This window comes from Eumetopias jubatus, unplaced genomic scaffold (genome assembly GCF_037043125.1).
Source record: "Eumetopias jubatus isolate StellerSeaLion01/CBP00866 unplaced genomic scaffold, mEumJub1_p1.0 scaffold_1, whole genome shotgun sequence".
Taxonomy (NCBI): Eukaryota; Metazoa; Chordata; class Mammalia; order Carnivora; family Otariidae; genus Eumetopias; species Eumetopias jubatus.
The window spans coordinates 127,371,090-127,396,599 of record NW_028274807.1 but is presented as its reverse complement, the minus strand read 5'-3'; the positions used below and the strand labels follow the sequence as shown (position 1 = coordinate 127,396,599).

Below are 25,510 nucleotides of genomic sequence, written 5' to 3'. Positions count from 1 at the left end.
GCAGACACTTAACGACTGAGCCACCTAGGCGCCGCTAAAATCAGGTTTTAAAACATGATCTCAACCAGTGTTTCTCAGTAGGGGAGCTATTAGAATATAGACAGGACAATTCTTTATTGCGTGGCACTCTCCTGCCTTGTTCTTTGCAGCACATTTAGCATTTCTGGCCCAGGTGTCAAATGCAAGTCGCAATACCTTATCTTTACCTTTGTAAATAACACTCCTGGAGGTTGATTTGTAATGTCCATTGGCCAATGGCTTGTAAACATTTAAGCATTCTTCAAGGTAATCTTGCAAGAAAATCCACTATTATTAAAAACAATAAATCAGAGCTACTTTTGTTGAAGCTGGGAATCCTGCCCACATAGTACCCACTACCCCCACTGGACTTGGCTGGGGTCCCTGGGACCCCTTCTGGAAGCTCCAGCATGCTGTTTTCTACATGGTGACGGGAATCAGACTCTGAGAAGTTATGAGATAATTTCCATTCAATGAGTTATTTGCAAGGCTCTATATCCCAGACTTTGTGATTTTACTTAGTGTAATAGTGGTTGAAACAACACACTGCAGGGCGCCTGGGTGGCTCAGTGGGTTAAGCATCTGCCTTGGGCTCAGGTCATGATCCCGGGGTCCTGGGATTGAGGCCTGTATCAGGCTCCCTGCTTGGTGGAGAGCCTGCTTCTCCCTCTCACTCTGCCTGCCACTCCTGCTTGTGCTCTTTCTCTCTCTCTCTCATAGATAGATAGATAAAATCTTAAAAAAAAAAAACCACAACACACTGCTTATTTACCTTTGATATGATCAACTACCATTGTTTTTCTTTAGAATTGCTACTTCAGTCTTTTTCCTATGAGTTGATTCGAAATGGTCACATTTTGGTTGTTTCAACCCTGACTTTAAATTTCAAAATTTGTGCAGCATTTATTTGCATCAGAGCAAAGAGAAGAAATAATCAAAAGTGCAATAGATCATGCTGGCAACTACATAGGTATTTCATTGCGCATCAGAAAAGAACCTTTAGAATTTGAGCAATATTTGAATCTTCGCTTTGGAAAATACAGCACTGATGAATCCATCACATCTTTAGCAGAGTTTATAGTCCAAAAAATATCACCTAGACATTCGGTAAGATCCTGTGTTAAAAATAAAAATTTGTTCATCTGATTTTGACATTTTTCTTCAATGACTTTTTAATGTGTCTCAATTTTGTTTGAAGGAACCCGTAAAACGAGTTCTAGCACTTACAGAAACGTGTTTAGTAGAACGTGATCCCGCAACCTATAATATTGCGACTTTGAAGCCTTTAGGAGAAGTAAGTGTGACATTATTAGACTAAATGAAACTTCTTCCTATTGATAAATTAGAATAATTTTCTATTTTAACATTTTTAATGCTTAAAGAATGGAAAATAAGAATCTACGTAATTCTTCACATTATTGTATTTGTTATACTTAGAACAATGAATATTACAAAATTTATTTTCAAAGTGTACAATGAATGGAACTTTTTATTCAACAGTTATATGAAAATTTGAATGAAACTTTTAAGCAGCTCTTAAATTCTGATATCGTAAACAGTTTTTAAATATTGACTTTTGTAAGCTAAAATGATATGTAGTACTTCTAAGGAAATGCCATAAAACTAAACATCTTTTATTGAACTTGGTTTTTGTTTTCATTAGGTATTTGCATTGGTTTGTGACTCAGAAAATCCTCAACTTTTTACCATTGAATTTATAAAAGGGCAAATACGGAAATATTCTTCAACAGAAAGGTATTTTGAGATCCTAGTATATGCAAGGCAAAGTCCTCCATCAGTGAGGAAAAGCAAAGATTTATAATCTAGAACTTTGAAATCATATAACTTAGGAAAAGACATTATTTTTTTGCATATTGAAAATGACCAGTTTTCGTATTTCTAAAGAGAATAAAAATGGTGATTTGATTTTAAATGGAATGATGAAAATAAAATGTATTTCTGTAACATGTTTTTAAGGTATTTTGAAATAGCATCTTTCACTTTCGTTGTTAAATTATTTGGATAACAGCAGCAAGTTACTTTAAATATACTTGAAGTTAGATTAAGTTAGCATCAGTAGGCTAGTTAATAATTTTCCAGTGGAATGTGCCTGATTTTTTTTATATTACTGTGAGTTGGCTGTTGCTCTGAAAACCTGTGAGATGCTATAGCTCATAAACTCCTTCTGTAAGGTAAACTACTTATAGTGCTGTTCTACTGTGAACAACTAGATCTCCCTTCACATACTAAGCCATTGTCATGGGTTTGGCAGTTTTTACATTCCAGGAGGTTCTTTTATGCTGTTGTAAATGGATTGAGACTGAATCTGTTTTTAAAAGATAGTTGAAACAGTTCTGGTACATTTTGCCACTGTCTACAATACAGCCTTATTGAAGTATTGTCACTTCCTGGAGTATGACCAGTAACTGTTTCTTACCTTGGAAAGCTTTTGATCTAAGTTCAACAAAAATGGCATTTTAAGCAAAAGGTCTTATTTTTTTCCTGTCTTGAATTCAAGGAAGAGAACTTCTGAAAAAAAAAATAGTGCACATGTTCTAATCAGAAGAGGGTGTCTCAACATTTACAGTTTGTCATGTGCTTTATGTACATTACATTGTTGAATCCTGATCCCTATGAAGAAGATGCCATTTTTCCCAATAAAGTCTATCGGCAGAAAGTAAAGCAGTTTCTTTGTGACTTTGGATTAGGAAAAGATTTCTTAGATATAATACCAAAAACAGAATTCATAAAAGTCTGATTAATTAGACTCTGTCAAATTGAAAACTTTGACCCCATTAAGAAAAAAGACAAGCCACAGACAGGAAGAAAATATTTGGAAAACATATAGCTAATAAAAGACTTGTTTCTAGAATATATAAAGAACCCTTTTAACTCAATACTAAAAAACAAATGATAAATGGGCAAAAATATTCAAATAGACACCTACCTCATCAGAGAAGATATTTGAATGGTAAATAAACACATGAAAAGATGATGATGCATTAGGGAAAAGTAAAACCATCACATGTGCACTAAAATGGTTAACATCAAAAAGACTGGCAATGCCAATTGTTGGCAAGCGTGTGGATTCTCATACATTGCTGGTGAGGATGTAAAATCATAAAGTGTTTTAAAAAATAGTTTAGCAATTTCTTAAACATGTAGTTATCATATGACCCTATGTCAGTTCTACTCCTAGGTATCTACCCCCACGGAAATAAAAACATATGCCCACATAAAAACTTGTATGTGAATGTTTATAATAACGTGACTCATAATAGCCAGAACTAGAAACAATTGATACATACATCACCTGGTGAACGAATAGGCAAAAGTGTTGATTATCCATACAGTGAAGTACTCCTCAGCAATAAAAAGGAGTGAACCTTAAAAATACACGATATATAAAATAAGCGAGCCACATAAAGCTATACATTATACGATTCTGTTTATATGAATTTTTTAATAGGCTATTTTTTGGAGCCATTTTGGGTTCGTAGCAATATTGAGCAGAAGGTACAGAGATTTCTCCTCTACCTGTACACTCTGCTGCCCTGCCTCCTAACTGCCTCTCCCATGACCAGCATCCTCTACCAGAGTGATACATTTGTTACAATCGATGGGCCTATAAGTTTGAACAAATGTATAATGGCATTTGGCTACCATTATAGTATCATACAGACTATTTTCACTGCCCTAAAAATCTCGAGAGATCCTCTCCAGCAGTAATAATACCGCTCCACTGATTTCATCTCACCTTCCTCCCTAAACCTTGACAGTCACGCATCTTTTTACTGTCTCCGAAGTTGCTTTAGTATCATAGTTGGAATTGTACAGTATGTAGCCTTTTCAGATTGGCTTCTTTCATTTCCTGGCCGGATAGCTCATTTCTTTTTAACACTTAGTCATATTCCATTGTCTAGACATAACCATGGTTTATTTATCCGTTTGACCTCTTGGTTGCTTCCAAGTTTGGGCAGTTATGAATGAAGCTGAAGTAAACATCTGTGTGCAGATTTTGTGTGGATGTAAGTTTTCATCCTTTGTGTAAATACTAAGTCGTGCGATCACTGGATCATATGGTAAGAGGACGTTGAGTTTTGTCAGAAACTGCCAACTGTCTTCCAAAAGTGGCTGTGCCATTTTGTATCCCAAGCAGCAGTGAGTGAGGGTTCCTGTTGCTCCATATCCTCCCCAGCATTTGGTATAATTAGTGTTCAATTTTGGTCATTCTAAGGTGTGCGGTGGCTTCTTGTTGTTGTTTCAGTTTGCGTTTCCCTGATGACATGTGTTGAGTATCTTTTCATATGTGTATTTGCTGTCTGTGTATCTTCTTTGGTGAGGTGTCTGTCTGTCAGGGACTTCAGATCACTTTTTAATTGAGTTGTTTTTCTTATTGTTGACCTTTAAGAGTTATGTGTATATTTTGGATAACGGTCCATTATCAGATACGACTTTTGTAAATATTTTCTCGCCGACTGTGGCTTACCTTTTCATTCTCTTGATGAAGTTATTTGAAAAAGCAAAACTGTAGAGATAGAAAGTAAGTGGTTGCCTGGGACTGGGGAGTTTTTTGCAGATGGGCACAAGGGAATTTTTGGGGGTGATGGAAGTATACCAAAACTGGATAATTGCACAACTGTATAAATTTACTGAAAATTTTTTTTTTCTTTTTAAAATTAACATATAATGTATTATTTGTTTCAGGGGCACAGGTCTGTGATTCATCAGTCTTACACAATTCACAGCACTCACCATAGCACATACCTTCCCCAGTGTCTATCACCCAGCCACCCCATCCCTCCAACCCCCCCCCCACCACTCCGACAACCCTTAGTTTGTTTCCTGAGATTAAGAGTTTCTTACGGTTTGTCTCCCTCTCTGGTTTCATCTTGTTTCATTTTTCCCCTCCCTTCCCCTATGATCCTCTGTCTTGTTTCTCAAATTCCTCATATCAGTAAGATCATATGGTACTTATCTTTCTTTGATTGACTTATTTTGCTTAGCATAATACCCTCTAGTTCCATCCACGTCATATACATTTACTAAGAATTCTTAAACTGTAATTTTAATTGGGTGAATTTTTGATTTGTAAGTTACACCTCAGTACAACTGTTTAAAAAAATCTTAAAAAACCAAAAATGTTACATTTATAGTGCTTGAGTAACTTGTACAAGGTATGTGACAGCAAAGTACAGAGCTAGTATTAGAACTCCAGGCTTTCTCTTAAAGCCCTGTTCCCTTAATTTTCAATACTAAAACCTATTTTTTACCTTGCTTAGAGATTCCTTATTAGCAAGTTTGCTGGATGGAGTAAGAGCCTCTGGTAACAGAGATGTTTGTGTAAAAATGACACCAACTCATAAAGGTCAGCGATGGGGGTTACTCAGCATGCCTGTTGATGAGGAAGTAGAGAGCCTTCATCTCAGATTTTTAGCCACACCTCCAAGTAAGTAGTGATTTAAGTATAATTGCATTTCCATCCATCTTAATAATTTAAAAATTAGGAATGCAAACCTCTAAATCTTTTGAACTTTTCATCTTACAGATGGCAACTTTGCAGATGCTGTATTCAGGTTCAACGCTAATATTTCATATAGTGGAGTTTTGCATGCAGTAACGCAGGATGTAAGATAAATTGTATTACAATTTGTTCATTGTCATTAACTTCTGGAATGGAAACTTTTTGAAACATTCTTCTTTTACCTAGGGTCTCTTCTCAGAAAACAAAGAAAAACTGATCAATAATGCCATAACAGCATTATTGTCCCAAGAGGGAGATGTTGTTGCTTCAAATGCAGAACTTGAGAGTCAGTTCCAGGCTGTGAGGAGGCTTGTGGCTTCCAAAGCTGGTTTTCTGGCCTTCACTCAGCTTCCAAAGTAAGCGGTCTTTGAACTTCTTTTAGAGAATACAAACAACTCAAAATAGATATCAGCAGTTTATCTCTTTATATCTGTCTAAAACCTTTCATTTGATGATATGGTAGTTTTTATTCATAAATAAATGAAGGTGAGTGGAACTGAAGGGTGTGAATATTGGTCCTATACATACCTGCAGTATACTGACTCTTGTTTGCTTGTTTGTTTGTTTTTTAAAGATTTTATTTATTTATTTGAGAGAGAGAGAGAATGAGAGATAGAAAGCATGAGAGGGAAGAGGGTCAGAGGGAGAAGCAGACTCCCTGCTGAGCAGGAAGCCCGATGCGGGACTCGATCCCGGGACTCCAGGATCATGACCTGAGCCGAAGGCAGTCGCTTAACCAACTGAGCCACCCAGGCGCCCGTCTTGTTTGTTTGTTTTTAAGATTTTACTTATTTATTTGAGAGAGCGTGGGAGCAACCAAGCATGAGGGAAGGGGAGGGGCAGAGGGAGAGGGAGAAGCAGACTCCCTGCTAAGCAGGGAGCCTGACATGGGATTCTATCCCAGGATTCTGGGATCATGACCTGAGCTGAAGGCAGACTCTTAACTGACTGGGCCACCCAGGCGCCCCATACTGACTCTTTTTTTAATGACTTTGAGTAGGAAATTAAATCCCTTTAGGTGTTTTCTTTTTTGTTTTTTTTTTTTTTAAATGAAAAAACGGGCGCCTGGGTGGCTCAGTCAGTTAAGGGTCTGACTTTGGCTCAGGTCATGATGGGATTGAGCTCCCGCATAGGGCTCCCTGCTCAGTAGAGAGCCTGTTTCTCTCTCCCTGCTTGTGCTCTCTCTCTCTCTCTCTCTGTCAAATAAATAAATAAAATCTTTAAAAAAAAAAAGATTTATTTGAGAGGGGCAGAGGGAAAGAGAGTCTTAAGTCTCCATGCTCAGTGCAGAACCCAATGTAGGGCCCCATCTCACAACCCTGAGATCATGATCTGAGCCGAAACCAAGACTTGGAAGCTTAACTGGTTGCACCACCCAGGTCCCCCAAGATCCCTTTTAGTGTTAGGTAATTTTTTAAAAAATCTTTCCCCTCAAAGAAAAAAACTGTTACGGGAACCGATTAAATCTAGAGGTGTAATTTAAAATATGCACTTGCTGAATGCAGTAGAAACTCAAGAGGACTTATTATGTTACATTTTAATAATAAAATAATGCTCTGGTACTGCTGTGATACGCCTGTTGTCGTTGCCCCGCAGGTTCCGGGAGCGTCTGGGAGTGAAGGTAGTGAAGGCACTGAAGAGGAGCAGCAATGGGGTGGTCCATGCAGCTGTTGACATGCTCTGTGCCCTCATGTGTGTAAGTAGTGGTTTTTTAAAAGGAGACTGGTTTTTCTTACGTTGATTGATGTTTTAAATTTTCACAAACCTGGATTTTCATTGTACCAGTTAAATTCAGTGTTTCTCTATTTCCTAAATTGTTCTCTTGGCAATTTATTGATTCAAATAAATGTTTGTTTAGCACATCCTATAAACCAGGTACTGGGCTATCTACTAGAAATACAAAGTTCATTCCTTCCTTGAAATTGCTGACAGTCTAGTGAGGTAGGCATATGTGTATGATCTAAAGTAGTAGTGGCCATGGGATCCCTGAAAAGCAGCACTTAGTTTTATGGGTTTGTGGCGAGGGGAAGATAAAAGATTCGAGGCCAGTCTTTTAGATGTTACAAATGATCTGAATCTTAAAGCACAGACAGGTATTTTCCCCACTGTGAGAAGGCTTTCCTGGGAAAGGGGGATAGCATATGCAAAGGTATGTTGGGGAAGAAGCAAATAATTGAAATGGCTGGGTCATAAAGCATGTATGGAGGTGTGCGGGATTAGGAGTTACAGCTAGAAATATATGCAGAGACAGTCATCAGAAGCCTTTTGTATCAGAAAAGCTGGATTTGTATCCTTTAGTAAGGAACAACTGAAAGGTTTTTCATCAGGGGAGCAGTAATATAGCTTTGAACTTCCAAAAGCTCATAAATGTTATGTGGAGACTATACTAGAGGTAAAATTAGAGGCAGGTAGACCAAATATGTAAGAAACAAGATGCTGAGGTAAAAGAAGGCACATTTGAAGGCTGAGGGTAAAGCTCTAACTTGGTGACAGCTTGTATAGGAGGAGAAGCAATGAATTTTTCAGTATAACTTTGAACTTCCAGATTCACTTCAATGTTGTATATAGCATATGGGACTAAAGTGTTTTAGGCGAACTTAGAGGTTTAGAATACACCTAAGTAATCACTTGTATAAAACCTTGCATTTATACTCAAAAGTGAATTTTACTATCTTTACTACTAATAATTCCATTTAAAAGAATTCTGGGATAGGGGTGCCTGAGTGGCACAGTTGGTTGAGTGTCTGACTCTTGGTTTCTGCTCAGGTTGTGATCTCAGGGTCGTGAGATTGAGCCCCATGTCTGGCTCCACACTGAGCATGGAGTCTGATTGAAACTCCCTCTCCCTCTGCCCCTCCCCAGTACATGCTCCCCAACAGTATTTGAGAGAGAGAGAGAGAGAGAGAGAGAGCGCGCGAGCACAGTGGCGGGAGGGGCAGAGGGACAGGAAGAAGTAGATTCCCTGGTGAGGAAAGAGCCGGATGTGGGGCCCAATCCCAGGACCCTGAGATCATGACCTGAGCTGAAGGGAGCTACTTAACCTGCTAAACCACCCAGGTGCCCTAATAAATTAAATCTTTAAAAAGAAAAAAAAAAAAGAATTAGTGGGATAACTAGAACATAAAATAAAATGCCAACCTGTGAAACAAACACATTGAGCTCTCATTACATATTAGGTTTTGGCTATATATTTTACATTTATTATCTCATTTATGCTTCCTAACAGTCCTATGAGCTAAGTACTATTAATCTCACTTGGATGGCTGAGGAAAGTGAAACTCAAGAGTTAAAGCAACTTACCCTTGCCTGAGGTTGGCTATGGTCAGTAGCAAAATTAGGGTTGGATCTCTTTACTCCTAACCCTCACGCTGGAATCTTTTTCCCATTCTCGTTTATTCCATCAGTCAGAAGAGACAAAGAAGTATTTGCTGTGGGGCGCCTGGGTGGCTCAGTCGGTTAACTGATTGCCTTCGGCTCAGGTCATGATCCTGGAGTCCCGGGATCGAGTTCCGCGTTGAGCTCCCTGCTCAGCGAGGGGCCTGCTTCTCCCTCTAACCCTCCCCCCTCTCATGTACTCTCTCTCTCTCTCTCATTCTCACTCTCTCAAAATAAATAAATAAATCTTAAAAAAAAATATTTGCTGTGCATTTTAGTACCTGCTTTTAAATGCTGTTTAAAAAAATAAATAAATGCTAAGTTTTATCGTTTCAAATTTAAATTATAAAATTGGGGGAGAGGAAATGGGTGTCATTTGCTTTTTAAGGAGGAGACCTGTGACTTTTGACAGAGTACCTTGTACAGTACTCTCTACAGATACTTGCTGGGCACAGTATCTATGAAGCCTCATCAGACCCTGGGGGAAATCATCACTTTGCCTGCTTGTCTTATCACGAGTTTCCTTTCTGCCTTTAACTTTAAAGGCTGTGTTTTTTAATTCTTTCAGTATTTAATGAATACTCTTTATAAATGACTTTCGTGTGATGCCAGCATGTGGGCCTGCTCATGAATTATCACTGTTTTTAATCAATAGCCCATGCATGATGACTATGACTTAAGACAAGAACAGCTGAACAAAGCTTCTCTTCTCTCTTCAAAGAAGTTTCTGGAAAACTTACTGGAAAAATTTAATTCTCATGTGGTGAGTTATAGTTAAATTTATCTTAATGAGAGATACCATACATTATTGAAAGGTATTCTAGAAGTGCAGTTTGGCGGGGTTTTTGTTTTTTTTTAATTGCAGCTCCTAACTTTGGTCAGGATTGATCATACACAGGTCAGCTTGGTCACTCACTAATAGTAAAATGTTCTGTTTTAGGACTATATCCACTCATCTGGGAAGAATTAAGTTGCAAAGACTTTAGATTTTCTTCTTTTTCTTTAATGTCATTATGAAATAAGTTGCTCTTAAAAAAAAAAGCCAAATCTTTGCTCCTCAGTCACTGGTAACAGTTTGGGAGATGGGTAGTCTATAGATCTGAAAGGAACAAATTGTCAAGGGTTGTTTAAATGTTGCCAAAGATTGCTTTTTATACAAATACTACACATATTAACCTTAGTTATATGTGTTTGGTTATTATCTTGAAATTTGACCAAATTTTAATTATTTTCCTTTTGAGATATGGTAAGCAATGGATTTACTACATTAGTAAAACAAGTTTTAAGGATTACTCCTTAGAGTAATCAAACTTTAAGCTTCATGTAAAGGAATTAAACGTTTACTTTTAACATACAGGGTAACAGAAGCACATTATTGTTGTGTTTTACTTGAATTTCTCAGTCCTAAGGCAATATGTTACTTTGTTTCAGGATCATGGGACTGGTGCCCTAGTTATTAGTTCACTCTTGGACTTCCTTACTTTTGCCCTCTGTGCTCCATATAGCGAGACAACAGAAGGACAGCAGTTTGATATGCTCTTAGAGATGGTAGCCTCCAATGGAAGAACCCTCTTTAAGCTCTTTCAGGTGAGAGCTTGTATCTTTCTTATCAGATAACCACTTTTTGGGTCAGTTTGGTTTTAAAATAAGGGATGTGTGCTTCTGTAGTAATGTTGATAAATACAGCCTAGTACATTGTCATATTAAGGATATTTAATTCCACAGATTTCTTGGTATTTCATGAGGGGCTCTGTTGATGGCTTTTGACCACTGTTTTGACCCTGTTGCCCATCTTTTCTCAGAAGTAGTGAAAAACTCATTTTTTTCTGTAATAGGCCCATAGTACCCTTTTCTTTATAAATTCCCAAGTAATAGGGCTGTTCATAAAGTTGAAAACATCATTTCATATAATACTATAGTATTTATTATGTACATGTGATCTGTTTCTATATGATACTTCTGTTTTTGTTATTTTATATCAGTTTTGTAAATGTCAATTTGTATTTTTATATCATTACTGTTTGATATTTATCATTCAGCTAACTATAATTATTCAAGTAAGTGTCAGCTGTTTCCTGCTACTGTTTTAATTACCCTTAAAGCTATATTGTAAGAATACCCAAAAATTTTAGCCTAACTGTGATCTGACTTTGAGGTGTATCCTTTACTAATTTTATGGCTTATAAAATTGTATATCCTCCTTAAAAGCAATAGCTAGTATGTTGCAATAAAATTCTTTTATTCTGCGATACTTTTTTCCCTGTTTTAAAGCATCCTTCCATGGCAATTATAAAGGGAGCTGGATTGGTTATGAAGGCAATAATAGAGGTGAGAACAATTTTGAAATTTTAAGCCTACTTGAATGTTGATTGGCTATTTTAATTGATGCTGACAAAATTACTTTACAGCCTTTTATGGGAAACATGCTTTTTTTCTGGGTAAGAAAAGTAATTTTGAGTCATTATTCAGAAATAATGTAGTTTTAAACTACAGAAACAATCCTCAATATTAAACTAAGAGTTTAAAGTTATGAGGTAAGTGGGTTTAGGGCAAGTAGATCTTTCGGTTCCTACATTATTTGTATTTTGTTTGTTTTAAAAGAATTAAAAGTTAGCATTCTTCCTCTCTTGCTCTTTTTGGGGGTGGGGGATGATGGTATTGATGGTATTGAAATCATAAGGTACTGAGGTTACATAGAAATCTGTTAATGAAGTTAGTTCATAGCAAAGTGATATTAAGTAAGAATGGTAACAAAAATTAGTTCTTCATGCTAAAGCGCATTTGTAATTAAGCTCTAGAGATCAGGACATGATATCGTTGGTGAGACATGGGATATTGTTTCTCTAAGATAGTTGCTTTAGCTCTCTGATTTTTAGAAAATAAAATCATGGCTATAAATATCAACTTGCATACTGGATGTTCACAGTGACATCAGTCCAAATGGCTTTGAATTCTTTTTGTTGTTTGTAGTGATTTGGATAAAATTTCAGCATGCCCCTTTTATCAAAAAACACAGTGATATAAATATAATATGTAAATATGTATTGTAAATATAACATGTGGCTAAATGAAATGCACAGAATTAGTATACTCTTAAGTAGATGTTTAAAAATTATATACAGGCATTATACCTCAAAGTTCTTTTTGCATTTTTAGTGTGTATTTACAGCTAAAGGCTAATTTTCTTCCTGTAGCTAATGGGTTTTAGCTTCTAAAGTAATGTATCTCTCACAGAGCTGGAAGCCAAGGACAGTTAGGACCATGAGACCAAACAAAAGTGTATTTTCCTGACCTTGATTCACCAGTATATTGCCATTCATGGCAAAGTCCAAAATGTGGACTTTGGGCTTCAGTATAAACCACACATGTCAGACTCATAGCTAGTGACTAGAGCTGATGTCTGTGTAAGGAACCACCTTCTTTATTTACACTGAAATCCTGGCAAGTATCTTAAATTATTTTTTCTGATTGTTAAAGCAGTATATGGTCTTTGAAGAAACATTGGTATTTACAGAAAAAATTCAAGGAACAAATAAAATGAATCATTTATATTTTTATCATCCAGAGATAACTACAATTAGCATTTTGGTAAATTTTCTCTCAGACTATGTAGAGTTCCAAATTATATGTGTACATATACAAACTATATATGTGTACCTACTGCGTATATATTTGTATTGATACTACTGTCAGAATGATAAATGTACATATTCACACTATGTGAATATTTGTATACATACTACATATCAGTTGTACTATATACTTGTACCTTTTTTTTTCACTAACATGAGCATTTTTGCTTTCCAACAGGCTGTCTTAAATATCCCCTTGCTTACATAATTTATAATTCTATGCTTACCTTTGATTAGTAGTCCTGTCTGTCTTAACTCTGTTGCCAAAGTGAGTCCATATAAGCACATAAAATCGGGATAAAAAGAACTACCCCAATTTATCACATCATTCTTCTAAAAAAGTAAAGAACTGTGTTCACCATGAAAATGAATATATTGTTAATAATAAAAGCAAGGTGAGTTTGCAGAGGTCTTCCGTAGGAATTGCTGATGTCCCTGAGTCGCCTTTCCCTTTCATTGGCTGATATATACTCAGAATGAATCTAATTTTAATATTAAATTAAAGCATAATTCATAAGATAAATGTATCTGTAAACATTTAAAACCTCATTTCACAGGCAAATAATATTTTTAAAATTACTTGTATCACCTGTGTTATATTTGGGTAGTTAAGTTGCACTTCAAATTTTTATTACATAATATACTACATAATTATTTTACCTAAAGATGTAAAATTAGTTCTATAAAATTAGGGTAGTTTGTTCTGGAGTGCTGTTTTAGGGATCATTTTACCCTTTTTCCAAAGGAAGGTGACAAAGAAATTGCAACAAAAATGCAAGAGCTTGCCCTAAGTGAAGGTGCCTTACCTCGACACTTGCATACTGCGATGTTTACAATAAGCTCAGATCAAAGGATGCTTACAAATAGGTAGGTTAAATTTAATTTGCTATAAATTAACTTGCTGCTTATAAAATGGATTCAGATATTACATAAAACAGATTAAGTGTTTGGATTATGCAAATGCTTCATTTTCTTTTGTTTCATCTAGTTCTCCTTTTCCTTTCCCTATAGAAAGAATGTGTCCAAATGATCATTGCCGCTGCCCCTGGATAGCTGGGGGGTTTGGGGGGCGGACAACAAATCTGTTTGCTTTTTTCCCCTCACTTTCCTATTAGGGCTCTACACCCATAGCCATGGGACTGGAACAGGGAAAGGGTTTCTAGAAGCTTATGGAACTAGCACCGTATGCCCAGGGTTTTTCTCCTGTGTTTCCTTCTGGCTGTCATGTTAATTTTTAAATCTCTTTTGTCAATTAGGTGCTCTACTTTAAGAATAAAGAAAACCATATCTAACTGGTTTAGGTATCCTAAATCTCTTACAGTTAAACAATTTCCCCTTTGGTAAATTGTCTTTTTTTTTTATAATAACCAAATATAAGGAAGCACATAAATCTATTCATTTATTCCAGGCCTTGTGAATTCCATTCCTTTTAATTCTTTGTGATTCCTGTTGTGTGACCCTTCAGATATCCTTAGCATACTATGACTCAGGACTCATTAGTTTAAAAAAAAAAAAAAGAAAAGAATATCATAAATATTTTTAATCATGTTCTTTTGACTTCTTAAATGATAGCAGTAATTTCTGACTTAGGTTTACTATGTTATGATATCATGAATTTCCTTTTTTTGTCACCTACATCCAGTTACTGGATGTTGTAGTATGCTGCCTTGGCAGTAACTTTCTACCATTTGTACTCTTATAAGAGACTGTCTGCATCCCTCAACTTACAAATGTTAGCCACAAAAGTAGTCTTTTTTGTTGCTTAAGGGGACAAAAAGATCTAAAAGAAAGATTATTTCCATGGTATACTGCCTTATAAGTGATACTAGATACCATTTTTCACTAAAATAGGGACTATTTGATATCTTATTCCGTTAAATCCCCATGTTAGATGTTTGCTTGTTGTGTTCCTTTTTATTAGTTACATTCCTTACTGTGATCAGTTACAGTATTGAAAAGCTGTCAATGTATAATATAAATTACCACTTTTCATTTGCATTGCTTTATCTTTTACAAATTGCCATTATAAAAAGTTATCCCAGGGCGCCTGGGTGGCTCAGATGGTTAAGCATCTGCCTTCGGCTCAGGTCATGATCCCGAGGTCCTGGGATTGAGTCCCGCATCGGGCTCCCTGCTCCTTGGGAGCCTGCTTCTCCCTCTGCTTCTCTCTCTCTCTCTCTCTCTCCCCTCCGCCGTCTCTCATGAATAAATAAATAAAATCTTTAAAAAAAAAAAAGTTATCCCGTTTATCCCTATTTAAAGCCTTTTTAGGAATCCCTGATAAATGATACCTACCTGATGCATGTGAAGGAAATTATGAATGTAATTAATTACTTCAGTAGTAGTTAATTTCCAACTAGACATAGAAGTGAACCGTTTCAGTAGTGTTCATTTTTTTCGTGATAGAACATAGTACAATTTGGGTTTTTAAACTTTTTTCTTCTGGGAATGTAACCTGTATAAATACCTGTGTCTGTAGTTTTGGTTGTTTCTCTCACAGGTTTCATACCCATTCTTGTAGCAAATGGCAATTTGAATCCCTACTGAAGCACGGAAGGATCAACAGTGAATAAAATATATTCTCTGCTCATGAAGAGCATATCATGAGGTTTAAGATTAATAAATGACTAAGTCATAGATTCAACATGGATCTTAGATTCTTCACTCTGAACCAAAATATGCTTTTACCTCTAAAGTGGCATGAGTAGAATAATTTGCTTTAAGTCTTTATCCAGGCTCCAAAACTGAAAATACTTTCTATCTCTAACCTTGCCAAATAGGTTATATTAGAACATAGTTATTGACTTTTGATCATGTTCAGAATTCCAAAGAATGCCAGAATGCTATATGATCGCTATATCAGGACTTGTTACGCAAACTAATCATATCATCAAGTCTAATTGTTTTGTTTTCCCCTCTTTAAATGAGGTAAAAACCTACCTCTTTGTGTTCAAGTCCATTGAAAATTAGTTTATCAAGGAAACATTTTGATTTGGAGAAAATTCTAAAACGTTAGCAATATTTTGAATTACTATCTCATACACCTCTCCACATTAAAGTACTAACTTTAAATATTTAACATCAGAACGATTTCTTTGCTGTAGCCATATTTCTTATATGATATTTTGTTCTTAAAAATTCCTTTCTGTTCTAGCTGAGATAAAGCAGCAAACCTTTCTCAACGTCTGCTTTTTTCAGACAGCTAAGTAGACATTTAGTGGGACTCTGGACAGCTGATAATGCAACTGCGACAAACCTGTTGAAACGTATTTTGGTAAGTCAGCTGAATGGGAAGATTTATGTCTTCTTGCCCAATAAAATTTCATTGAGTAAGTGTATACTGTTAAAGGATTTTTTTTAGTTTATTTGCTTGTTTTTTATTTAAAAGATGCTTATCATAGGAGTTGTCACATAATAAATGCTAACCTCAGTAGCTTAAATCATAGTATTATTTGGGTTTTGAAAGCTAAATTTTCTTTTGTGCGGTTGTTTTGAAAATGGATTTTATGTTTTGTGTTTGTTTGCTTTTAGCCGCCAGGCTTGCTGGCATACTTGGACAGTTCAGATCCAGTTCCTGAGAAGGATGCTGATCGGATGCATGTTAGAGATAATGTGAAAATAGCAATGGTAAATAATGATTGTCCTAAGTGTCTGTTCAGGTTAAAAAGAATACTCTTTGTAAAACACACTAAAAATTTTAGAAATAAACCAAGAATTCACTGTATTGAATAGTAGTACTAAAAGTATAGTACTACTGTATGTGTGTATATACACACACACATAGTATTATTAATAACAGCTTTATTGAGGTAAAATTTACATCCCATATAATTCACCTGTTTTAAGTGTACAGGTCAGTAATTTTTGGTATATTTATAGAGTTGTAAAACCATCACCTCAATCTAACATTATGAATAGTAGTAACCTTGTATATTTTTTTTCCCTTAACTCAGCTTATCGGCCCATTCAGGAATGGATTTTTTTTTTTTTTAGTTTCAAATGTATAGTGTGATAATTTGTGTATAATGTGTGATTGATAAATGGTGAAAGGGGCCAGTAGTGAAAAAATTAACTCAGGACTTTTTTTTTTTTTTTAAATAAAAGCTATGTTCATTATTAAGGTTGGGCTATCTCTGATACTTAAACATCTTTCAAGATACACCAATGTAATAATGTCTTGTATATGTTCTTTTCCTTTCCTCACTCCATTTTTCTTTGTACACCCCATCTCCCATTCACATCTTGCCACCCTCACGTAGGAATCATCTTGAAACTTAAGCAAAAAAGTTAGATTTCTTGGACAAAAGTATAATTTATTGTAGAAATTTTCTTTTTTTTAAAGATTTATTTATTTTATTTTGAGAGAGTGAGAGAGAGTACATGAGAGGGGGGAGGGTTAGAGGGAGAAGCAGGCTCCTCGCCGAGCAGGGAGCCCGATGCGGGACTCGATCCCGGGACTCCAGGATCATGACCTGAGCCGAAGGCAGTCACTTAACCAACTGAGCCACCCAGGTGCCCTGTAGAAATTTTCACTTTGTTTCTTCACTGAGCCCCTAACACCCAGTATGTATTTTATGTAAAATAAATAGTGTGACTCAGCTTTACTTAGATTTTAAAAATGAATGTGCAAACAGGACTATAATGGATTTTAATGTTATTTTACAGGATCAGTATGGAAAATTTAATAAAGTTCCAGAGTGGCAAAGACTAGCTGGAAAAGCTGCTAAGGAAGTTGAAAAATTTGCCAAAGAAAAAGTAGATCTTGTGTTGATGCACTGGAGGGATAGAATGGGCATTGCACAAAAAGAGGTAAAAATCTGCTTCCAGACTGCTAGTATTTTGTATTTTGTATCTATGTTTTGTAGGTTTGCTTTCATTGTTGCTATTCACAGAGATGGTAGTCACATATTTCTGACTGAACATAGGAAGAAATGTCACCTAATTCTGATTCATATTTTTATATAAATTTTCTTAATTCATAGTTTTATGAATCAGTGATTAGGATTTTAGTTAGGTATTTTATAAAATTCCACTCTTAAGTTTTCTTCCATACTAATTTATTCATATGTATCTGCTTCTTTCCTTCCTTCTCCAAATTTTATTTTATAGCTATAGAAATAAAGGTGCTCTTCTTGTTTAGCATTTTTATTCAAAGCTAGACAGACAGGTGTTTTGGTAATAAGATTCACATTTTTAAGTTAAATTTACTGTGTGTACTTAAATTTTTGAATATTAGCTCCTCAAATCAAGGTCAGATCAAAAACAGTTTTAGTCTCATTCTTCAACATGTAGTATGATCAATAGAACCTAATTCAGTAATGCATATTCTTCTCTCTAGGATGGAATGTGCAGTGGTTAAATCAACTATAAAAGTTGACTTGATCTCACCATTTTTATTGACCACACTTGCATTCTTTCCCTTAAACCATCTCTTTACTTATGGTAGCTATTTCTTTATACAAAGAAAATAATATAAATATCTTACTGAACAGTTTTCTTATGAATTTCCAGAACATCTAAGCATAGTAATCAGCTGCCACAGAACAATTATAGTCTTGTGTGTCTATCTGAAATTGAGACCACAATTCACTTCTGTAGAACTTGAACCTAAGGAGTTCATGACAATCTGTATGAATGACATATGCAGTATAAAGAATCATTAGACGTGCTTTCTAAATGATGAGGATAGTGAAGAGAATATTGCACGTTGAACCGTTTAACCTACATCTGAGCCTGGTTTATCACTTATTAACCCATAAGTTATGGGTTTCCAAAGCATTACTTTCCTTTTCCATAAAATCAGAATAACAATACCTCCCTTCTCTATCCTATGGGGTTGCTTTGATGTAAAAGCAAGGTAATAATAGGGGTATCTGGGTGGCATAGTCAGTTAAGCGTCTGACTCTTGATTTCAGCTCAGGTCACGATCTCAGTGTTGTGAGATCGAGCCCTGCATCAGACTCTGCTGAGCATTGAGCCTGTTTAAGATTCTCTCTTTCTCTCTCTCTCTCTCTCCCTCTCCCCTCCCCCCAACTTGTCCTCTCTCTCTCTCTCTCTCTCACAAAAAGGCAAGGTAATAATAGAAGTACTGTATACATGTCTGGTCATGATAATATGATAATATTCCTATAACATTTGAGTAATTGAAAATCTATAGATGTGATATGAGTGGTTTTCACTTATTAAAAATTACGAGCTCTTGACTCCAGGTAGTTAAACCCATTTCTAAAATAATAGTTGTTCAAGCTGTTGGATATAATTATCTAACTGAAATAAGTTTTTGGCATCTGATTTCGTACGTAACATTTATGCAGCATAAGTTTGAATGCAAAGCTATTTTAGCTGTAACTGTGGATAACATAAGTTATTTAAAGACAAGAATTCAGAGGCAAAATAATATATTTTTAAATATCAGTAATGTTTTATTCTGTTGGTTTCATTTATGTGGGTGTTATCTAAAACTTTGAGCAAATAATGATGCCAAATAGATATGCTGGTCAAGAAACTGTTTAGGTAGCAAACGGATTATTTTTTGCTGTAGTACTATTTTTAATGTTAATTTCTTTAGGAAACGTGAATAATCTTTGTGACTATTTTATTTGTAGAAATATTAACACCCAAATACAGAATGATCATGTGCTTTAGCTAGTCTGAAAACTAACCATTGTCAAGATTAACTGGCTAGCCTTAAAAGGAACTGCATTTCTTATATAATCAGAATGTTTTTAAGTCAATTTCATTTGTAGCTAATGTTCTGTGTTCGATTAATAATAACCACTGGCTAATGGTTAAAATTGCTTTTTTCTGATTTTTGTTATTTTAGTTGAGGAATTTGTTTAGCTAATTAGGGGTTTTAGCCTAAGTCTCTGAGTCCCTGAACTCTACTTATAGAGAACTGATTGTGCTTTTTGTGTATAACATTTATATTTTCACTACTCTAGACTCCCAGCTTTTTGTCCTGAGGGCTGGGGAAACTGAAGAAAGTGCTTTTTAATTAGAAGTTTTAGAGAAAGTTTTATCATTAAAACTAAATCTTTGAATTGTTTATGTGCTTTATTCAAGTCATATTAGTTTTCATGAGAGTGCACAGAATTAAAATTTGTAGGAGACATTTCCTTATATAACCAATAGGTTTCATATTTGAAACAGTATTTCCTTCTTAAAATTTATTACTCACTTAGCCTTTAGTCCTTCTGTTCTTTCTTTATTCTGCTTTATTTTGTATAATTTGTCACTTTAATGAAGTTACAGACTTTTCTGTTTTAATCTCTACTACTTTATACTTTTTGGTTCTGTCACCTTGAGGGTAAGAATTTTAATGTCTGCTATATCTACAGGCTTTACTTGGAGCAGAGATTCCTAACTGCCAGCCCATGTGTAGGACTTCAAGAAATCTTTGAAATCTTCCCTTCCAGTTAGTTACAAGCCTTACGTATATGTCTTTCTCTGGAATGGGGGCCATAGCTTTCTTTGAATTCTCAAATGGGTTTATGACTGCCTAAAATTTGAGTCATAGACTTAGAGAAGCAGGAGGACCTCCTTCTGTCTTAAAATGAAGATGATTTATGTAGCTGACATCCTCCTCGTGGAATTTGTATGATAGATACAGCTTAACACATATAGGCTCACTCTCTTTTTTATTTAAAACTTTTTCATTTTTTCCTTTCTAAACTTAAATTCAGGACAGAAACAATATGGTGAGTTTAAGTCCCTGCTCCATGTGTGAAATGCATTCAACTGCCTGGCATGTGGAGTTGTCTTTGAGATTCTTTGTCTAATAAATTCAAGTCTCACCTCACATGTGTCTGAATGTAGATTCTTATTTCTTGTTCATTAGCTGTTTCAATTTATACTTGCTCGTTATAGCTTTGATAGCAGTTTAACAACCTGTAATCTTTTGCATTTATTGTTTTCCCATGACTCGTGTATTAACTGCATGTAAGTGTTTAAAACAAGTCACTGTTTTTGATTGTTATAAATTTTATCAGTCATCACTGTAAACTGTAACAAAATTTTGTGTTGAAATAATAACTTTAGGCTACATGGAAAATATTTCAACAACACTGTAGAAATATCTGCTAGCACTATATCACATTGTGATATAATATTTTATATTCATATTTTATGGGTTTTGCTTCATTAATTTGTTTCTGCCAAAATTTGATGTAGAAAATGTTTCTCATCACTTACAAAGTGTTGATTTTTCTCACTGAACCTATTTGGTAGCCCCAGATTGAGCACTATGAAGTTTTGTTTTTGTTTTTTTCCAGAATATAAATCAAAAGCCAGTGGTTCTTCGAAAGAGAAGACAAAGAATAAAAATAGAAGCAAATTGGGATCTCTTCTATTATAGGTAAACTTAAAGCCTCTTTTCCAACAGATTAAATTTGGTATTGCTATTGGAAGATCATGATAGGTTTTTCTTGCCTGAAACTAGTGCTTTATGCTACGGGTATTTTTATGCTCTCAAGGTCAAGAATTGTCACTGTTAAGATTAGTATGATTAATGATGCTTCCATAATATTAATGTCTTTTATAGTGTTGGTAGTCTGAGGAGCTAAAGTTACCTTTAAATTTTTATTAAGGCTTTGAGATGATTACTTAAAAGAGGTAGATGATGGGGGCGCCTGGGTGGCTCAGATGGTTAAGTGTCTGCCTTCGGCTCAGGTCGTGATCCCAGGGTCCTGGGATGGAGTCCCCCATCGGGCTCCCTGCTTGGCAGGAAGCCTGCTTCTCCCTCTTCTTCTACTGCTCCCCCTGCTTGTGCTCTCTCAGAGTGAGAGAGCACAAGCAGGGGGAGGGACAGAGGGGGAGTGGCAGAGGGAGAGGGAGAAGCAGGATCCCCACTGAGCAGGGAGCCCGACTTGGGGCTCCATCCCAGGACCCCGGGATCACGACCCGAGCCGAAGGCAGACACTTAACCATCTGAGCCACCCAGGCGACCCTAAAATCTTAAAAGAAAAAAAAAAAAGGTAGATGATGAAAACATAAGGAGACTTGTGGGAAATGGGTATCTAGCTTAGCTGGCCTATTATACTTTTCCAGCCTTTCTGATCTGCTTACCCCTTCTCTACCTACTGGCCCTGCCCACTGTTCCTCCAACCCAAACACACACACAGACATATACATACAGAAAGACTTTGAAACATTTTGGGGGATAACTCACAGTACTTACTCTGGAAGCTGACATATTGATTATACCTTGGCTAATAAAGGAAAATATGTGCTTTGGAATTTTCTCACGGTACTTTGAAAGTATACAGTATCTAGAATGGCCTTAAGAATATTGGTTTTCTTTCTTAGGAATTCTTCGATTATGTTGTCTCCCGTAGAACTCTCTTGGAGCTCTGACATCAGACTTTTTAGGAGTGTTACAGAATGAAAATGAAAGGATATGCCCATCCACCTCCAGTTCAGACCTGTGTCCAAATTTATTACAGTAGTTAAATTATTCTAGGAATAAAAAGATGTTTTACAAATATCAATCAGAACTTGGCAGTTTAGCTATATTCTTTCATAGGTAGTTTGTAACATTCTAATCTAGAATGTTGCTCATCCTACCCGGGTGCAAAGTTCAGAAATTCTTATCCCCAACCTGAAATCTGATATCTGATTGTAATTGTTTTCTGACTGAAATTTATACTAGCAATAAATATTGAAATTGAATATCAGTTCCTTGTTTTAAAATCCACACAGATTTGTTTTTGTGGTTTGGGTTAATTTTTTTCTTCCTTAGCATTGTATTATGAAAACTTTCAAACATACAGAAAAGGTGAAAGAATTTTACAGTGTACACTATTACCTGTCACCAAGATTCTACCATTTACATTGTACTATACAGAGATTTTATTTTCTTCATTTACACTTGCTGGAGTTTGTTAATTCCGCTGTTTTCTTACTCTATAAAATGTAGTAAGGGGTATTTATAGATTTTTTTTTATGTTTATTGCTTCCTACTATTTTCTGATCATATGTATAGGTTTGGTCAGGATCATGCCAAGTCAAACCTAATTTGGAATTTCAAAACGCGAGAAGAACTGAGAGATAGTCTTGAATCTGAAATGAGAGCATTTAATATTGATAGAGAGCTCGGTAGTGCTAATGTGATCTCCTGGAACCACCATGAATTTGAGGTAAAGTTTAATTTTTGTAATATTAATTTTTTCTTTTTGGGAGTATATATTATTTTTGGAGTGTTTTTCAAAGATTTATGGTTATATAACATTTTTACCTTTCCCTCTTAATTTTGTGGAGGAAATATTAGAAAACTTTTATATTTAACACAAAAAATAAAAATTCATTACATTAAGTAACTTAGTTTGTACCTGAAAATATAGGAGTTTTAATGAATTTGATCTTCTGCTTTCTAGATCTGTTCTTTGCTTATTTTTTTCCTCCTCAGCTTTTTTTCTCCATTGAAATATAGCCTGTTTTCCTTTTTTCCTTGTACTTGTACTTTGTTTAATTAACTTTTGTGGTAGTTTGATTCTGAATGTGGCCTTATTTTACTTTTCTATTAAAATATTGATGTGAAGAACAACAAAATATCAAGAAACATGTTGGTTAAAAAAAAAAAAAACACGGTGGTAGATAATCGTGTGTGTGTGTTTGTGTGTGTGTATAATGTAAGCTCTCATAGCAGTTGTGAATTTGAACATACTCATGACCCTGTAGGCTTTGAAATTTAATCCAGCTGCATTTGCAAAATACAATGATTTGATTGTTCTCATTCTCTCCTCCTCGAAAAACTTTCTTTACTTTGGTTTTGGGAATCTGTATTCTCCTGGATTTTCTCCTCCTTCATTGTACACTCCTCCTTTGTTCACTTTTATTTTCCCAACTGCTAAACTGGGACAAAAGACCGCTTCTTGGACATCGTATTTATATTTATTGTCTTAATGGCTTTAACTTTTTTATTTGCTGGTGGCTTCCAGATTTTTATCTCAGATTTTCTTTCCGAGACCTCATACATACTGTTATCTTATAATTGGATATCCAATAAGCAACTAGAATGTAGCTCTAAAACTGTGCTCTTGCTCTTCCTCCAAACCTACTTCTCTTGTACTCTTCCTGATCTTAGATAATGGCTCCTTCTGAAAATATCTTTTCTCTTATACTCCAGATCCAATTTGTCAGCAAATCCTATTCAGTACACTTTCAAAATTTATCCATAACCCAACCCTCCTCTCTTCATGGGATTGTAGCAGTATCTCTGCTTCCACCCTTGCCTCCCTGTAATCTGTTATCAACACAGCAGCATTATGATCTTACTAAAATAAAGTAGATCCTGTCACTTCTGTGCTCAGAGCCCTCTGGTACTTCTGTCACTTCTGATCTCACTTTGAAAAAGCCTGGGTCCTTCAAATGACTTACTAGACAAGATTTGTGTACCCAATCCCAAGCATTCTTTCTTTGATCTCATGTTTTACTACTCACCCTTTCACTCTTGCTCCAGCAACTCTGAGTTCCCTGGAAATACCAAATTCATGTTCTTGACTCAAGATCTTTCTCTACTTGCTATTCCTTCTTACTAGAATATTCTTTTTCCCTGGATAGCCTCATAACTTGTTTTTTCCTTCAGGTCTTTAACTGACTGTCATCATCTGAATAGGCCTTCCCTGGCCACTCTGTTTAAAAATGCAGCCCTCGGGGGCGTCTGGGTGGCTCAGTTGGTTAAGTGTCCAACTCTTGATTTCAGCTCAGGTCATGATCTCAGGGTTGTGAGATCGAGTCCCGTGTCAGGCTCCATGCTCAGCAGGGAGCTTGCTTGAGATTCTCTCTCTCCCTCTCCCTCTGCCCCTCCTCCTACCCCTTTACTCTCTCTCTCTAAAAATGAATGAATAAATCTTTGAAAATGCAGCCTTCTTTGTATATACATACAACCCCCTACTCTCTCTCTCCTTCTCCCCTGCTTTATTTCACTCCATAGCACTTACTGTCACCCAATTATCATGTATATTTTACTTTTTTATCTACTGTAAGGACAGTAATTTTTGTTTGTTTACTGCTATAGCCTTGACGACTAGAATAGTGCCTGGTACACACAGTATATGCTTAGTAAATAGAAGTTGAATGCTCAGAATTTATGGAAAGAAAGTGAAATGGATATACATATATATTTGATTTCATATAGTTTATATTTTTAGAAATTATTTTAGGCTTTCGAATTTTAATAATCTGCTCAGTAGAATTCCTTTTTACAATTGCTTGCAAATCTTTACTTTGTGCAGCCTGAGTACAAAGGTCATGGTGCTGCCATAGCTCCTGATCATCATGGGCTGCTCCTTCATGTATCGCCTCCTTTGTAATCTCGGGTAATGTGACATGCAGAAAATGAATAAATAAAAAGACACCATAAAGTGTAGTTGATGTGTTGGGAGATGAAGAAAAACCTGAGGTAACTTGTGTGAATTGCACAAACTATGTATGGTGCAGGATCATTTACTCCGTAGTTGGTTGTGACAAACTTGAGAAGGTAGGGAAACATTATCTCTTAACAGTGTTTTGAGTCTTCCTTCCCTTCAACCTCATTAGTACCATACAGTCCTGCGAAAGTTTTTATCAACAAATTTTACATTCATAAATTTGGTATATAATTCCAGCTCTTTAATATTTAACTAAAATAGTAAGTTATATTAATAATGAGTTACCAGATATTTTAGGAAATGATGAATTTTTTTCTACTAAAGGTGGTCTTACAAGAAAAGAAAAAAGCTCTGAACAGAATTTAAGAAGTGATTATGTGGAAACTGCCAAAACCTTCTTGTAAACTAAAATACTATAATGTGCATTTATTAATAAAGGTTAAATATGAGTGCCTGGCAGAGGAAATCAAAATAGGAGACTATTACCTGAGATTACTATTGGAGGAAGATGAGAATGAAGAAAGTGGATCAATTAAGAGATCGTAAGCTACTCTTCATATCTTGTTATATTTGTTTTCACTATTAGTTTCATGGCT

The 25,510-nt window shown here is 35.6% G+C and overlaps 1 protein-coding gene across 1 annotated transcript in view; it reads left to right on the top strand.

Moving 5' to 3' along the window:
- The window catches only part of DNAJC13 (DnaJ heat shock protein family (Hsp40) member C13), a 121,088-nt gene that overhangs the window by 39,150 nt on the left and 56,428 nt on the right, over nucleotides 1–25,510 (top strand). Inside the window, exons 7-23 of the mRNA XM_028099069.2 lie at nucleotides 919–1,125; nucleotides 1,217–1,312; nucleotides 1,682–1,773; nucleotides 5,301–5,467; nucleotides 5,567–5,646; nucleotides 5,729–5,898; nucleotides 7,139–7,238; nucleotides 9,573–9,680; nucleotides 10,349–10,504; nucleotides 11,189–11,245; nucleotides 13,295–13,416; nucleotides 15,748–15,823; nucleotides 16,081–16,176; nucleotides 17,215–17,358; nucleotides 20,820–20,902; nucleotides 22,529–22,682; nucleotides 25,353–25,456. Coding sequence (XP_027954870.1) covers nucleotides 919–1,125; nucleotides 1,217–1,312; nucleotides 1,682–1,773; nucleotides 5,301–5,467; nucleotides 5,567–5,646; nucleotides 5,729–5,898; nucleotides 7,139–7,238; nucleotides 9,573–9,680; nucleotides 10,349–10,504; nucleotides 11,189–11,245; nucleotides 13,295–13,416; nucleotides 15,748–15,823; nucleotides 16,081–16,176; nucleotides 17,215–17,358; nucleotides 20,820–20,902; nucleotides 22,529–22,682; nucleotides 25,353–25,456 — 2,012 coding nt within the window. The remainder of the gene's footprint in view (nucleotides 1–918; nucleotides 1,126–1,216; nucleotides 1,313–1,681; nucleotides 1,774–5,300; nucleotides 5,468–5,566; nucleotides 5,647–5,728; nucleotides 5,899–7,138; nucleotides 7,239–9,572; nucleotides 9,681–10,348; nucleotides 10,505–11,188; nucleotides 11,246–13,294; nucleotides 13,417–15,747; nucleotides 15,824–16,080; nucleotides 16,177–17,214; nucleotides 17,359–20,819; nucleotides 20,903–22,528; nucleotides 22,683–25,352; nucleotides 25,457–25,510) is intronic.